Source organism: Bos indicus x Bos taurus, chromosome 1 (assembly GCF_003369695.1).
Source record: "Bos indicus x Bos taurus breed Angus x Brahman F1 hybrid chromosome 1, Bos_hybrid_MaternalHap_v2.0, whole genome shotgun sequence".
In the NCBI taxonomy this organism is placed as follows: Eukaryota; Metazoa; Chordata; class Mammalia; order Artiodactyla; family Bovidae; genus Bos; species Bos indicus x Bos taurus.
The window spans coordinates 95,415,946-95,431,998 of NC_040076.1; the positions used below are offsets into that span (position 1 = coordinate 95,415,946).

A 16,053-nucleotide genomic window follows, 5' to 3' on the forward strand; every position below is an offset into this window, starting at 1 on the left:
GTCTAAAACTTCGGAATAAGATATTCTGAGCATTGGTGCAAGTTTTGTTGGAAGTTGACTTTAAATTTGTCCTTAAAATGTTGGGGAAATTAATTACTAGTTGTAAAGCACTCTGAAAATTAGGGATGAAAGGATCCATGGATCTATAAAATATTATTATAATTAATGAATGCCTATCAATCAACTGTGATTAAGAATAATGGGCGTTCTTCACAGGTTATCAAGCTGAGGGATCTTTCACACGGGTACTTGTAGTACCATCTGTTTTGCCAGAAATATTCTCTTTGTAATTTGCTTATGAGAGTGTTTGTTCAGTGTAAAAAGGTACATTTTGTGCTTTGAAGAGAATATTACTGATATTTTTATACACCATGAGTTAGCAACGATGGATACTACCCTTAATTTCCATTTATAATTACTGTTGGGAAAACTTTTTCAAATATTCAAATATTCTCAAACTTTGTTTCAAGGAGAATCTTGTCAGATATTATATACGTTTAGGTTTCCTCCCCCGACTGCTCCTCCATCTAAGAACGCAATGTCTTTTTGGCTTTTCAAATCGGAGAGACTCTTTTTGGGTTTAATTTATTCATTTTTAATTGAAGGATAATTGTTTTATAATATTGTATTGGTTTCTGCCATACATCAACATGAATCAGCTATAGGGTATAAATAGCAAACACCAGAGCTCAGGGTCTACACATAGCAAATGCTCAAAAAATATTTGATGAGTGAGTGAGTGAGTGACAGGCAGGCCACAGTTGCCTGAGTCCTTTTTGGGAGTTCGGATGATGTTAGCACTTGGAGTTGTGAGGCTATCTTAGTTCTTTGGGTAAATGGACAGACTGTCTCCTGGCTGGAATCCTTCATTTCTGAAGCTTGGTTTGGATTTCCAGTCCATCGATCAAGCCCATTTAGTGACTGGTAGTGGTATCCCTGCTCAGTGGTGATAAAGACTGGCTTCATTACTTCATTTGTTTGTAGATCATTTATAAAAATTCCAAAGTTATGGGGCTTGGAACAGAGCAAAGCAATTGTGGTGATTCCCCTGCGTCTCACAAACCACACAGGTGCTGCTTTGAAACAGACATACTTAGGTTCAAACTCTAGACAATAATAATGGCAAATATTTAAGCAGTGATTACATTATGCTTAGTACTATGCTAAGCACTTTTTGCATGGATTATCTCATTTATTTCTCATGATTACCCTAATGAAGACAGTACTATAATTATTCCCATATTAAGTTTAGAAATAAGAGGCAGAGAAGTAAAGTAATTTATCCTAAACAACACTGGTAAGTAGCAGAGCTAGGATCTGGGCTCAGATCTATCTGATTCTAGGGTCTGACCTCTTAATTCCTATAATTGCCTCTCATCAATCACAGCTTTGCCACTTATTACCTCTGTAACCTTAAAGGAGTCCTTTGACTTCTCTAAGACTTGGCTATCTCATTTTTTAAATGAATATTGTCACAGCCACTTTTCAAAGTGTGTACCTGAGCATCAGCCTCTTCTTTATTCCTCTCTCTCAATCTAATAATAAGGTTCAAAGAAAGCTGTTCTTTTCTCATAGTGCTTACTTGTGACCGCACTGATAGGCAAAAAGGTGAGCCCATGACCCCAAAAGGCTCAGTCTGGGTGGTCTATCTCTTTGGCCATAGTTGTTTTGTCAGGGGGTAGACACTGGACTCTAATCAGGTAAGTTGAGCCTCTCTCTGGGGTATTTTTTACCTGGCATCACAGAAGGTGAGCTTCAGCCCCTTGGTAGTGATAAAACAGAGAGATGGGAGCCTGACTGTGCTTCAGGTCCCCATCTGCAATGCTGTAATAGGAGAAAGAGTATCAGACAGAATGAAGCCAATGTAAAGACTGAAGCAGAAGGGATTAGATGGAGAAAAAAGCCCAGGTTTAAACACACCCAAGTCCTAGCAGCTCCCCTGTCATTTCTCCAGCATAGTTATAGAAACAACAAATCCTCATTTATGCCTAAGCTAATCTGAGTTAATTTGAGTTATGTTTTCAGTTACACTAAAATAAAGAGAACCCTGTCAAGTACACCACTGCACTGGATATATATAAGCCTAAATGAGCACATGTAGGGAAACCCATTTATGAAGAGTCTAGATTTTAGACATACCATTAGTGGCCTTACAAGGAATCTTGGCTAAGTTGTATCAGTACTGGGAATGGTGTCTCCTGGAGTTCACAGTACATAACATTTGCAATCAGGTGCCATAGATATCGGAGAAGGCAATGGCAACACACTCCAGTACTCTTGCCTGGCAAATCCCATGGACAGAGGAGCCTGGTAGGCTGCAGTCCATGGGGTCGCTAGGAGTTGGACACGACTGAGTGACTTCACTTTCACTTTTCACTTTCATGCATTGGAGAAGGAAATGGCAACCCACTCCAGTATTCTTGCCTGGAAGATCCCAGGGATGGGGGAGTCTGGTGGGCTGCCGTCTATGGGGTCGCACAGAGTCGGACATGACTGAAGCGACTTAGCAGCCATAGATACAATCATGACATCACCCAAAACTTGATACCTGGCCCATCTCCTTCCAGTACAAACTTATTGGTAATTACAAGCCTTTGGAATCTTGGCTTTTATCAGTAGTTCTATTTTGCTAAAGAGCTAGCACCAAGTATCAGAGAGAAAATTAAACATAAGCAAAATTCTCAAAAGCAGAAGTGACAGAAAGGATGGAATTAGAAGAAAAAGACAATAAAGGAGTTGTTGGAAATATGCTCCATGTGCTCAAGAATGTAAAGAAAAATATGAATACAATGATAACAGGAGTAAAAGAAATTTAAAAAGACCAAGTTGGAGCATCTAGAGATGAAAAATGCAATATTTTAAATAAAAATACACTGGGTAGAATTAGATGCAGTTTAGGTATTATAAAATAAAATATTGGTGAACATGAAGAACTAAGGACAAATTATCCAAAATAAACCACAGAGAAAAAGATTTTTTGAAAAAAAAACAGAGATTTTGAAAAAATGTCAAGCAGCCTAGCATATGGTAACTCGAGTTCTACGAGGAAAGGAGAGCATGAAAACATATTTAAGGAAATCATGCTTGAAAATCTCTAATATTTAATAAAAATGGTGATTTTATAGATGTGAGAATCTAAACAAACTTCAAATAAAATAAACAGAAAGAAAATAACATAATGAAAAAGAGCAGCCAAGTAAAAACAGCAGGATATAAGAACACATTTCTTGTCAGAAACTATGAGCCAAAAGACAATGGAGGGACACCTTTAAAACACAGAAAGAAAACACAATAGTCAACCTAGAATTTAATATTCACTGAAAATGTCTTTCAAAAACAATGGCAAATGCAAGATTTTTCAGAGAAACAAAAGCCAGCAGACCTCCACTACAAGAAATGTTAATGGAAGTTCTTCAAGGAGAGTGGTAGGAAGGTGGAAATTTGGCATAACAAAGGAATAGAGCACATTGGAAATGGGAACTAAGTGGGTCATATAAACAACATTTCAAGTTTTCATTTTTTAATTGTAAAGTTTCTACCATATGTAAAGTTAAAATGAATGACATCAAAAAGCGGATGAAAAATTTTATACTATACATAAAGTTGAAGATAGATTATAGTAAACTAAAGATGTGTAATATAAATCCTAGTTCAGTTCAGTTCCTCAGTCATGTCCGACTCTTTGCGACCCCATGGACTGCAGCACGCCAGGCCTCCCTGTCCATCACCAGCTTCCGGAGTCCACCCAAACCCATGTCCATTGAGTCAGTGATGCCATCCAACCATCTCATCCTCTGTCATTTCCTTATCCTCCTGCCCTCAATCTTTCCCAGCATCAGGGTCTTTTCCAAATAAATCCTAAGCAATTGATAAAAATAAACAAAGAATAAAAATTACAATAAAAAACTAAAGAAGTACTGATAATAAACCAATTGTGAAGCTAAAATGGGAACATAAAACAAGTAAACTAAACAAGTAGAAGAAGAAAGGAAACAAAGAACATATGGGAAAAATAGAAAATAAAGTGCAATATGGTGATTTTAAATTTAACTATATCAATTACAGGTGGTATGAACACACAGAAGAACTGTACAAAAAAGATCTTCATGACCCAGATGATAGTGATGGTGTGATCACTCACCTAGAGCCAGACATCCTGGAATGTGAAGTCAAGTGCGCCTTAGGAAGCATCACTATGAACAAAGCTAGTGGAGGTGATGAATTCCAGTTGAGCTATTTCAAATCCTGAAAGATGATGCTGTGAAAGTGCTGCACTCAATATGCCAGCAAATTTGGAAAGCTCAGTAGTGGCCACAGGAATGGAAAGGTCAGTTTTCATTCCAATCCCAAAGAAAGGCAATGCCAAAGAATGCTCAAACTACCACACAGTTGCACTCATCTCACACGCTAGTAAAGTAATGCTAAAAATTCTCCAAGCCAGGCTTTAACAGTACGCGAACTGTGAACTTCCAGATGTTCAAGCTAGATTTAGAAAAGCCAGAGGAACCAGAGATCAAATTGTCAACATCCACTGGATCATTGAAAAAGCAAGAGAGTTCCTGAAAAACATCTATTTCTGCTTTATTGACTATGCCAAAGCCTTTGACTGTGTGGATCACAACCAACTGTGGAAATTTTTTCAAGAGATGGGAATACCAGACCACTTGACCTGCCTCTTGAGAAATCTGTATGCAGGTCAAGAAGCAACAGTCAGAACTGGACATGGAACAACAGACTGGTTCCAAGTGGGCAAAGGAGTATGTCAAGGCTGTATATTGTCACCCTGATTATTTAACTTATATTCAGAGTACATCGAGAGAAATGCTGGGCTGGAAGAAGCACAAGCTGGAATTAAGATTTCCGGGAGAAATATCAATAACCTGAGATATGCAGATGACACCACCTTTATGGCAGAAAGCAAAGAAGAACTAAAGAGCTTCTTGATGAAAGTGAAAGAGGAGAGTGAAAAAGTTGGCTTAAAGGTCAACATTCAGAAAATTAAGATCATGGCATCCGCTCCCATCACTTCCGAGCAAATAGTTGGAGAAACAGTGGAAACAGTAGCTGACTTTATTTTGGGGGGCTCCAAAACCACTGCAGATGGTGACTGCAGCCATGAAATTAAAAGGCGCTTGCTCCTTGGAAGGAAAGTTATGACCAACCTAATCAGCATATTAAAAAGCAGAGACATTACTTTGTCAACAAATGTCTGTCTAGTCAAGGCTATGGTATTTCCAGTAGTCATGTATGGATGTAAGAGTTGGACTATAAAGAAACCTGAGTGCTGAAGAATTGATGCTTTTGAACTATGGTGTTGGAGAAGGCTTTTGAGAGTCTCTTGGACTGCAAGGAGATCAAACCAATCTATCCTAAAGAAGATCAGTCCTGAGTGTTCATTGCAAAGACTGATGTTGAAGCTGAAACTACGATGCTTTGGCCACCTGATGCGAAGAGCTGAGGGATTGGAAAAGACCCTGATGCTGGGGAAGATTGAAGGCAGGAGGAGAAGGGGACAACAGAGGATGAGATGGTTGGATGGCATCACCGACTCAATGGACATGAGTTTGAGTAAACTCCGGGAGTTGGTGATGGACAGGGAGGTCTGGCGTGCTGCAGTCCATGGGGTCACAAAGAATTGGATAACACTTAGAGATGGAACAACAATGACAACAACAATATCATTATATCAGATATAGTCTAAGCATTCCAATTAAAAGACAGAGATTGCCAGCTTGGAAAGGAAAATAAGAACGACTCTATATTATCTATAAGAAGCATCCTTTAACTAAAACAACACAGCTAGACTGAAGGAAGAGGGTAACAAAACATAGCTTTGCGAACAAAAATAAAAGGAAAACTAGAGTGATAATATTAATATCAAACAAAGTAGACTTCAGAACAGGATATCTTACTGAAGATGAAAAGGAACATTATATAGTTAGAAAGAGATTAATTCATTAAGATATCACGACAACCCTTAACTTGTACACACCTAATAAAAGAACTCCAAAATACCTGAAACAAAAACTGAAAGGACTGAAAAAAGAAACAAATGCTCAATTATATTTGGAAACTTCAATATGCCTCCTTTGGGGACTAGTAGAACCAGTTGGCAAAAATCAGTTAAGTACAGAGAAGAGTTGAACAGCACAATTCCCTTGACATAATTGAGTTGGTTTTCAGAATCAGTCTCTAATGATAGAATTCTGAAATTGGTTCACTCACTAGCCAGATGACAATGACCTCATCACTAGTGGTATGTATTGATAGTTCCGGAAATGCCATAACAAAGCAATTGCTGAAGCTTTCACCTTTAGAAAGTGGGGATGACATAAATGGGGAAGGGTACACACTAGCTTGGAAAATGTCTCTGACATTTCAAAGGTAGGAGGGGAAATAACTCTAAAGACTGTGAAACGGGGTGGTCAATTTAAAGCAAAGCATGAGACCTGGACAGCATATGAAGAGACCCTTATTTCTTTCTCCAGAGGTATGGCAGGAGCTGAATGCCAGGCATAATAATTAATTGTAAGAGAGGTAGAAATTTAGGGAAGCTGAATTCTCAGGCAGGCAAGTCTATGTCAAAGTTAGAACCACTCTGTTTGCAAACTGAATCAGCATCTTATACAAAATCCTTCCCAAATTCAATTGCTTTCAAGAATTGGCCTATAACACAAATCCTAAGATGGGCCCAGCCAAGGCCATAGTGGACAAATGACTATGACTACACCAAGTTCAAGAAATCTACAGTTTTCCCCTGAGAACCTGGCTCTATTACCTCCCTCAGTCAAGCAGCCAAGGGTTTGCCCTGTGGTCAGGGAGGAACAAACGCTTGGAGCAACTCCTCTCAGTTGACCTCACATCCCTAATGTGTCATTTGAGAGGATAGGTGATCTTCTGAATGCAGTTCATTTCTTTCTAGGAGCATGCTTCTAGACATAGCAGGGTAGCTGCAGGCAATTTCTGTTGCACACTCAGGGTTGAACTTCAGAGAGGGGAGAAGCAAAATTATTTCCCTAGAGGAAAATTCAAACTTACTGGAGAAAAAGTCATGGGAGTTTCCAAATGTATGGGTCTGGAAACATCTTGCTAGTATTGGTCAGCTCAGCAGAAATTCCTTTTGCTTGTGATTGGAGAGGGTTAGTGCAATAAGGAGATTCTAGGACCTAAAGCTGTTCAGAAGGTCATTTAATGTATTTCAGAGTTCCCATTTTATTGCAGCCATTCCAAACCATACTCCAGTTACTTAAGTCTCCTATATTTTCTTTCAAATCACCAATAAACAGTTGGGCTGGTCTCATCTCTTCTAAGAAAAGAAGAAGAAAAAACTAGCAAGAAGACAGACATATAGACATAAAGAAAGACAGCCAACATCTACAAGAGCTACAAATCCTCTCTAAACACACAAAGTGGTTTGCCAGGTGGCTCTGGAGCCAGCTACACTTGCGCACATTTTGCTGGATTGCATCACCTGTTTCAGATGCTCTGGCCTTGTGCGATCCTCTCCCATAGGGAGGCGTTGTGTGATGAGAATAACACGAGCAGTAGGAGCTAAGCAAGGTGACTCAGTTTTTGGATTGCTGCATGTTGAAGAGTCAAGCCCTGTCACTGGAGGCGAGTGGCTGAGCCCTCAGAACAGACAGAACCAGCCCTTGTGGCAGGGCTGGTACACGGGTTGAGCCACCCTGGCTTCAGACAGGTCTTCCAGCCACAAACCTGCTTCTTGAGGTGGCTCTCCTAGCTGTGAAACTATGATTTTTATTTTTGTATTTGGCCATTTGTATGATTTTTATTTATTCTGCCTTAGCTTCTATTAGTCCCCGATTAACCCCCTCTCCCTGCCCTGCCCTTGCCTCTTTGCCCTCCAATTCTCCCCGCACAATGATGTGTTTCCCAAACCCATGCCCCTCAAGCCTAATAGGACTGCTCGCTAGATTTTTAAGGATGTCTCGTTTTCTTGCATGGCATTCAAGGCCTTTTCCAAGCACAACCGATTAAGTTCCCACTCTCCTCTCCCACCTAATCTCACCCCTCTTATACATTTGGCAAGGCTGCAATAGACATTAGAAGCCCAAGTCAGAACATTTTCTTAACCAAGTAAAAGAAAAATTGTGAGTCTATTGGCAGAGAACATTTTCAATCTGTATGATATTGGAACAATCTAGATTTTATGGTATAATTTCTCCTTCCCATCTCCTGCCTGCCTCTGTGTCACTGTTCTTTCTGCCTATAAGCACTTTTGACTTCCTCAATTTCCCAACTCTGATTTCCCAGCTTGTTGATAGTCTATGTATCTGTCCAGCCCTAGGTTAAATTCACCCCCTCCATTTCACAGTTTAAATTAATTTCTATCCTTTCTCTGCTGTCTGCTGCTGCTGCTGCTAAGTCACTTCATTTGTGTCTGGCTCTTTGCGACCCCGTGGACTGCAGCCCACCAGGCTCCCCCGTCCCTGGGATTCTCCAGGCAAGAGCACTGGCGTGGGTGCCATCGCCTTCACCTCTGTGCCATCTAGCCATTTAAAAAGCCTTTCCATATTTTCTCTTTATTAAAGAAGAATGTGTGTTTTATTCACATTTATGTTCCCCTTTAGTATCTAGCTAAAAAAAAAATCTTCCTTGAGCTTCTGGTTATGTAACCAGCTCTCTCATTACCTCATCTGGATCTCACAACAAACTTCTCATACATTATTACCATTTTTCCACTGAGGAAATTGCATCTCAGTGGTTAAGCAATGCATCCAGATTCTCATAGTTCATAAGCCGTGGGTCTGGGTTTCAAACCGAGTTATCTGTGGCATCGGAGCTCTGCACACACAGGAAGTGTTCAAAACACAGTCTTTTCAAAAACTGAATTGACTCAGGTACAGCAAGAGATAAGGAAACCACTCTTCAAAAGAAGCTAACACTGTAGAGATTAGCGACCCTCAATATTTTTTCTTCATAACAAGGGAGATACCAAATAATTGATTAGATTTCAAAGATCACTATGGATGAAGTATGAAGGAAATAAATGCAAGCAGAATAAAAAAAATCAAGACAAAAGGACCACAAAAACACTTTTTTCAAAATATATTTCCTCTCTCCTTTATCAAAGATGAACGTGTTCCTTTTTGCTGCTGGCTGAGTAGTTGCTTGGACATCCTGATATATAAAACGCCAAGATAGCAACGCTTGCTCTTTCAAGAGATGTCATCAGAGTGCGGGCCATGGGGGCCTGCAGAGGGCACTGGGCTCACCCCTCCGGCTGCTCACTCACCCTCCATGCCACTGACCCACCCCCAGTGAAAGGTATCACCTTGACACAAAGTGAAGGTCAAAAGATGAATTCACCAGGGATGGCCAGACAACAAAACTGACACCACTCCATTGGAAGTACGCTGGAAAGAAGGCTGATTGTGAAAACACAGAGCTTGTGTTCTTGGGAAATGTTCTTGGTCTCCTCTTGGTGCAGGAAAGGGCCCAGCCTGGTTTCATAGGCAGGGATCGGCATGGGGAGTGGTATCATAATTATTACTGCCATTAATATTAATGTATGGATCCCACTTCTATCAATCTATCTTGATGACTTTATAATGGGTTCCTTGCAGGTCTGACTTGTCTCAGGCTTCCAGAATAAAACTGCTTCATCAAATTTGGACTTTCTTGATGAGATGCCTCTGGCTTTATCACGTGATCAGTTTTCATAGAGTTGAAAGCCGGCTGCTATTCCATTTTAATTTCTTTTTCCTTTCTCCTCTTGCCCTCAGGGATTTTGGATAAAAGAGTTTATTAGCTGAGTTCACTGGCTTGTCTCCGAAAAGCCTGAAACTATACTTCAAACTCAGCCAAGGCCCTTCCTTTGAGAGTGTGCCAGCTACGGAAGCCAGACAAGCAGGTGCAAACTGTTTGTTCCAGTCAGCCTTCCTGCTCGAGAACATCCCGCCAGGCCTGCAAGAGACACTCACGGCAGCAGAAAGTACTAGCAAGTGCCCATCCTTGTAGTCCATACACAAATCCACAGTCCAGTTTCCACAAACCCAAAATCCAAAAGGCTCTGAAAAACAAGTTTTGCTTTGTTTACCAATCTTTAGCAATCTCATTTGGTAAAATCTGACTGACATGAATGGGAATAAAGTTATTTATAATCTTTGTTTCATTTAATATGAATATTGACACATTGTGCTGTAAAAATTAATACATTTAATTATAAGATATTCCCTGCATGTCTGTCTGTGTGTGTTTGAAATAACTCTAAATGTCAAAGCATGTACAACCCCAGAGATTGTAGACAAGGAATTGTATACCCATAGTATAAAAACACAATAAAATCCCTGTTTAATAACGAAGGAAAACTTTGACTCCATCTTGACATTCATGAATTTTTAGGTGTCTCTCTTACTGAGTTGGAAGTTCCTTGTTGGCCTAACAAAAGTTACTTTATTGTCACATAAACAGTCTTAGACTGTGATCTGGGAGGCCTAAGAGAAATTATTTATCTTCTCTGAACCTCAGTTTCCTCATCTGTGAAATGAGGATGAAAATTCCAGTCCTAATTTCTTCGAGGGAAGGTTTGAGACTCAAAAAAAAAAAAAAATACATACTCCATTGTTCATCTAGGTCCAACCTTACCACCATCAATTTGTGAGTCTTGGCCCTCTCACTCTTCAATCACATTGGATAAGTACGGAAGACCAAACCTAGGCAAATTTATAATTATATATGTGTGCGAGTTCAAAAGCATGTGTACACACCTGCTTAGATTGCATTAAGGTTAAAATATTGCCAAACAAGACCTTCTGGTACTTTGATTAATACATACCTTTGGGACTTCCCTGGTGGTACAGTGGGTAAGAATCTGCCTGCCAATGCAGGGGACAGAGGTTCCATCCCCGGTCTGAGAAGGTTCACATGCTGCAGACAACTAAGCCTGTGTACCACAAGTACTGAGCCTGAGGATGCTAGAGTCCACGCTCCATAATGAGAAGCCACTGTAATGAGAAGCCATAGCAATGCAACAGAGAGTAACCTCCACTTGCCTAGAGAAAGCCCTCACTCAGCAATGAAGAAATTAAAATAAATTTTTTAATTAAAAAAATAAATAAATATCTTTGGTAACACCAATGTGTTTTTTAAAAAAATGTTTTTTCCACTTTGAAAAGAGCAAGACTGAGTGAAAGAGTTTATGCAACACAGCTGTGTATGCGATTAATCTTAAGTGACTTGTATTGGTGGATCAAAGAAATACCCACAAGTAGGCAGATAAGATCCTGTTTGCAGGCTGGAACTGGAGGAAGCAGAAACCAGCCCAACAAAACCAGATATAAAAAACAGAGAAGATATAGAGCAAAGAGCAGGGAGTCTAGAACTCCTTAGGGCTTTTAGCTGATGTGCATTTGCTTTTCATGCGGCAAATTACTCTCCGTTCTCAGAGCTTAAAAAATGTACACCTGTGGAACATATGTATGAGTTAGGTATCTTGAATAAGGACCTCAGAGAGGCCTAGAATTAAACAAAAGGATGAAAATAAGAATTTGCAATTTACTGACTGCCACTCATAATCCTCACACCATTTCTATGCAATAAGTATTGTTATCACTCTCATGCATCCTATTTATTGCTGTTTAACAAACCACCCCACAAGTCAGTGGCTTAAAATAATAATTCCTTATTATCCCTCACATTTCTGTGGGATAACAGAGCTCAGCTGAGCAACTGTCTTTCAAGATTTTATGCAGTCACTGTAGGAAGTGACTGGAGCTGGAGACACCTGATGAGTCCATTGTGGTGGGCATCCTGATGGCTTCTTCCCTGGTGTCTGCCTCCTTAGCTGGAATAGCTGGAACATTTGGGGTCTGGCTAGGCCTCTCTTCTCTCTCTGGGTCTTCTCCACAGGCCAGTTTGGGCTTCCTCCAAGCATGGCAACTTCCAAGTAGTTGGATACCCTGTATGGCAACATTCTTCCCATCCAGGGGAAGTTCCAAGGGAACGAAGTGGAAGCTGCAAAGTTTCTCATGGTCTAGCCTCAGAAGTCATGCTGTGTCTCTTCCATGAATTCTATTGGTCAAAAGTGAGTTACAGGATCAATCCAGATTCAAAGAGAGGGGTTTATACAAAGGTGTCAATAGTAAGCCATGTGACTCAATGAGGGACCATCTTAGGAGACTAGCAAATAGAAAACAAATACAAATATAAATATCTATAACAAATCATGTTATAAATGAGAAAATTAAGGTTTGCAAGGTTAAGTTACTTGTTCAAGATCCAATACCTTGTAGGTAGTCAAGGTGGAGTTTAAATCTAGCTCTCTATATCATTCCACTTTGCTACACTCTGGCTTCTCAGGTGGTGCTAGTGGGAAAGAATCTGCTGCCAACGCAGGAGACACAAGAGACCTGGATTCGATCCCTGGGTCAGGAAGATCCCCTGGAGGAGGAAATGGCAACTCACTCCAGTATCCTAACCATGGACAGAGGGGCCGAGGGGTATAGTCCCATGGGACCACAAAGAGTCAGATATGACTGAGCGCACACAGTCACACACAAGAGAATGCTACGTTGTATCTATTACAGAAAACTATCTCTGAAAAACAACTTAATTTACTAAAACAGTAAGTATTAAGGCACTGCACAAAAACAAGATCTCCATCCTCTAAAAACTATACCTAGAAGGCTGTGGTCTAATGTGGAAACAATACTGGACTTGAAATAGGAAATTCAAAGTTTGAAACCTGACTCTGTTGTAACTACAGGCATCTCATTTAAAATCTTTGAAACTCAGTTTTTCAAGGTAAAGTGGAGATAATAATGCCCTTCCTACACCATTGGTGTAAAAATCAAACAAAGCAAGAGACATGAGCATAATTTCATCAGTGATAGAGTATTATACAAATGGTAGGCTTTAATGGAGAAGAAAGACATGGACCCACAAAAGGTTATATAACAATGTAAAAGAGGAGAATGCCTCCTTCCAAGAGGCATGCAAGTTGAAGTTTGATAGATGTCACTTCTAGGAAGTGACCCATGCAACTGCTGAGACACTGTACTAGGCGCTCTATGAAGCTCCTTCCACCTCTGCACTCTCTGACACCATACGTTTGCCTGGAAAACTCCAACAATCTGGACTGCAGGAGGCACTTACTCCTTAACAAGATGGCAAAATACCACTTTGTTAAGGAATAAAGAAGACACCAGGGTCCCAAAGAGCAGAGATTGAAAGAAAATTCACTCCTTACTTGTATTTCACCTTATTTCACCTTACCCTCAAATCGCTTGATGTGGGCAGATCACTTGAGAAGGAAATACTGTAGAAGTTCAGAGAGAGCTGCAGCTAAACCATAGTTTGAACTTGAGTGTGACTGTGTCTGATGAGCTGGGCTCAGACAGTCCTGTAGGAGTAAATGGGTATGGATGGAGGAGAAGAGCTGGGTCCCCTCTCCAGTCGGAGCCCTGGGGACAGCGCACAGCAGCCGCAGGCAGCCACAGGCACTCATACGCCCAAGATTTTCTGTGACGCTCTGGAGACAAGCAGTGTGTCTTTCAGGCAAAGGGGAGACAGAAAGAGACACGGGGGATTGGACCACTTTCTCCTTCCTTCCTGAAGCTCTATGTGATTTGGCACAGAAAGGGTACAAAGGGTGTTACATGGGAAGGGGGAGTGAACCTCTGAACTGTAAGGAGTAGTGTGAGTGTCACCTTGTTTGTTTGGATATAAATGAATTCAGGATACAGGACAGCTGACTCCTAGAAGAGATTCACCTATTCTATAGCAGTATTTCCCAACATCTCTCCAAGGATTTATGTTTATTCCTTTCCTCTCATATGTTCTGAATAGTGCATGCGTGCATGCTAAGTCAGGCTTCCCAGGTGGCGCCAGTGGTAAAGAACACACCCACCAATGCAGGAGACATGAGACGCAGGTTCGATCCCTGGGTCAGGAAGATCCCCTGAAGGAGGGCACAGCAACCCACTCCAGTAGGACACAACTGAAAACAACTTAGCTTGAACGCACGTATGTATAGAAGTTGATTTGTGGCTTACAAAACAAAGTTTTTCATAGTGGTGTCTGACTGTGCAACCCTATGGGCTGAGCCTGCTAGGCGCCTCTGTCCTTGGGATTCTCCAGGCAAGAATACTGGAGTGGATTGCCATTTCTTCCTCCAGGGAATCTTCCCAACCCAGGGGTTGAACCCACATCTCTTATGTCTTCTGCATTGGCAGGCAAGTTCTTTACCACTAGCACCATCTGGGAGGCTTCTTCTAAATACTACCCATGAAACAAATGTAACTTTTTTTTTTTTTGCTGCACTGTGCAGCACATACGATCTTAGTTCCCTGACCAGGGTGGAACCTCCTGCATTGCAAGAGCAGAGTTTTAACCACTGAACTACCAGAGAAATCCCCTCAATATAAATTTTCAAGTTTTTTTTTTTTCTATTTTTTTTTAAATATCCAATTCAGTAGTTTTTTTAGTGTATCCACAAAGTTACAGTCATCACCATCTAATGCCATAACATGTTTATCATACCAAAGTGAAACCCATTAGCAGTCATTCCCCATTCTTCTCTCCCCACAGTCTCTGGCAACCACTCACTTACTTTCTGTTGCTATAGATTTGCCTATTCTGGACACTGCATATCAATGGATTCACACACTCTATGGTCTTTCTGTCTGGCTTCTTTGACTTAACATAACGTTTTCAAGGTTCATTTATGCTGCAGCCTCTTATTAGAACTTTGTTTTTATTGCCAAGTAATATGCCATCTCATGGGTATACCAGTTTCTGTTTATCCATTCATCAGTTGATGGACATTTGGGTTGTCTCCACCCTGGAGTTATTATAAGCATTCATATGCAAGTTTCTCTATGACTGTATATTTTACAATTCTCTTGGTTATATACATCCTAGGAGTACAGTTTCTTGGTCACATGGTAACTTTCTATTTAACTTTTTATGAAACTGCCAAACTGTTTCAAATAAAATATTTTGATCAGTAAATTTTTTTTTCTCAATGAAACCATAGACGTTAATCATTGTTTCTGATCAGCATGAGATTATGCTTATTACTGCATTAACATCTTACCTTTTAGGCACAAGCAGAGAAATTTGCAGTCTAGCCTATACAGACTCACTGTGGATGCAAATGGTAGTTTTGACTTTTTGAAACTTTTGCCAGTAGCTCAAGGTATCATCCCTAGAGCACCTTTGAAAGTCCACAGGGTCCTGAACTCCAGATTGGGAATGGGGCAAAGAGTAAGAACAGCTTTTGGAAATGTTTTATGATAGTTTAGGACATCTGTGCTCTCCTTCTCTTTCTCCTCTTCCCTCAACCAGAGACCTTTATTTTTTCACTCTTAACTAACATAGATCAATGGTTCCCATACTTTAGGATGTTAGGAACTGGTAAAACAATTTTTCAAATAGTGAAGTTACATAGGATTTCCAACTTTATATGTTGTCAAACAAGAACAATTAAAAAAAATTTTCTATAACAATGGTGTAATTGAAGAAAAACCAACTCCAGATACTAGACTAAAAGATGGTTGTAAAAATTCATTTAAAAAATTGTTTCTATATGCTTAATAATTTATTTTTCTTATTTTGCTATGGCCCACTGAAAACAACCTCTTAGATCAGAAAGACAAATCTGGTCATACCAAGTGCGGACAGAATAATTAAGTCTGCAGAGCTGTGTTAAAGTGTAAGTGATCCTAGCCTCACCTACCTTGCTCCCATTACGGACAAATTACCTGGAATGTTAGGTCCATGAATCAAGGCAAATTGGAAGTGGTCAAACAGGAGATGGCAAGAGTGAACTTCGATATTTCAGGAATCAGTGACTTGAAATGAGCTGGAATGGGTGAATTTAACTCAGATGATCATTATCTACTACTGTGGGCAGGAGTCCCTTGGAAGAAATGGAGTAGCCATCATAGTCAACAAAAGAGTCCGAAATGCAGTACTTGGGTGCAGTCTCAAAAATGACAGAATGATCTCTGTTCATTTCCAAGGCAAACCATTCAATATCATGGTAATCCATGTCTATGCCCTGACCAGTAATGCTGAAGAAGCTGAAGT

At 40.3% G+C, this 16,053-nt stretch overlaps 1 protein-coding gene and 1 long non-coding RNA gene across 3 annotated transcripts in view; one reads left to right on the forward strand and one right to left on the reverse strand.

The window, feature by feature from the left end:
• PLD1 (phospholipase D1) overlaps nt 1–10,325 on the forward strand; it is a 274,854-nt gene extending 264,529 nt beyond the window's left edge. For both annotated transcript variants that reach the window (XM_027541220.1, XM_027541235.1), the window contains one exon: nt 9,747–10,325. In XM_027541220.1, the coding sequence (XP_027397021.1) occupies nt 9,747–9,776 (30 nt within the window). In that variant the 3' untranslated portion in view covers nt 9,777–10,325. The remainder of the gene's footprint in view (nt 1–9,746) is intronic.
• LOC113892448 overlaps nt 1–16,053 on the reverse strand; it is a 105,988-nt gene that overhangs the window by 38,500 nt on the left and 51,435 nt on the right. The gene's annotated exons all lie outside the window — the stretch shown is intronic.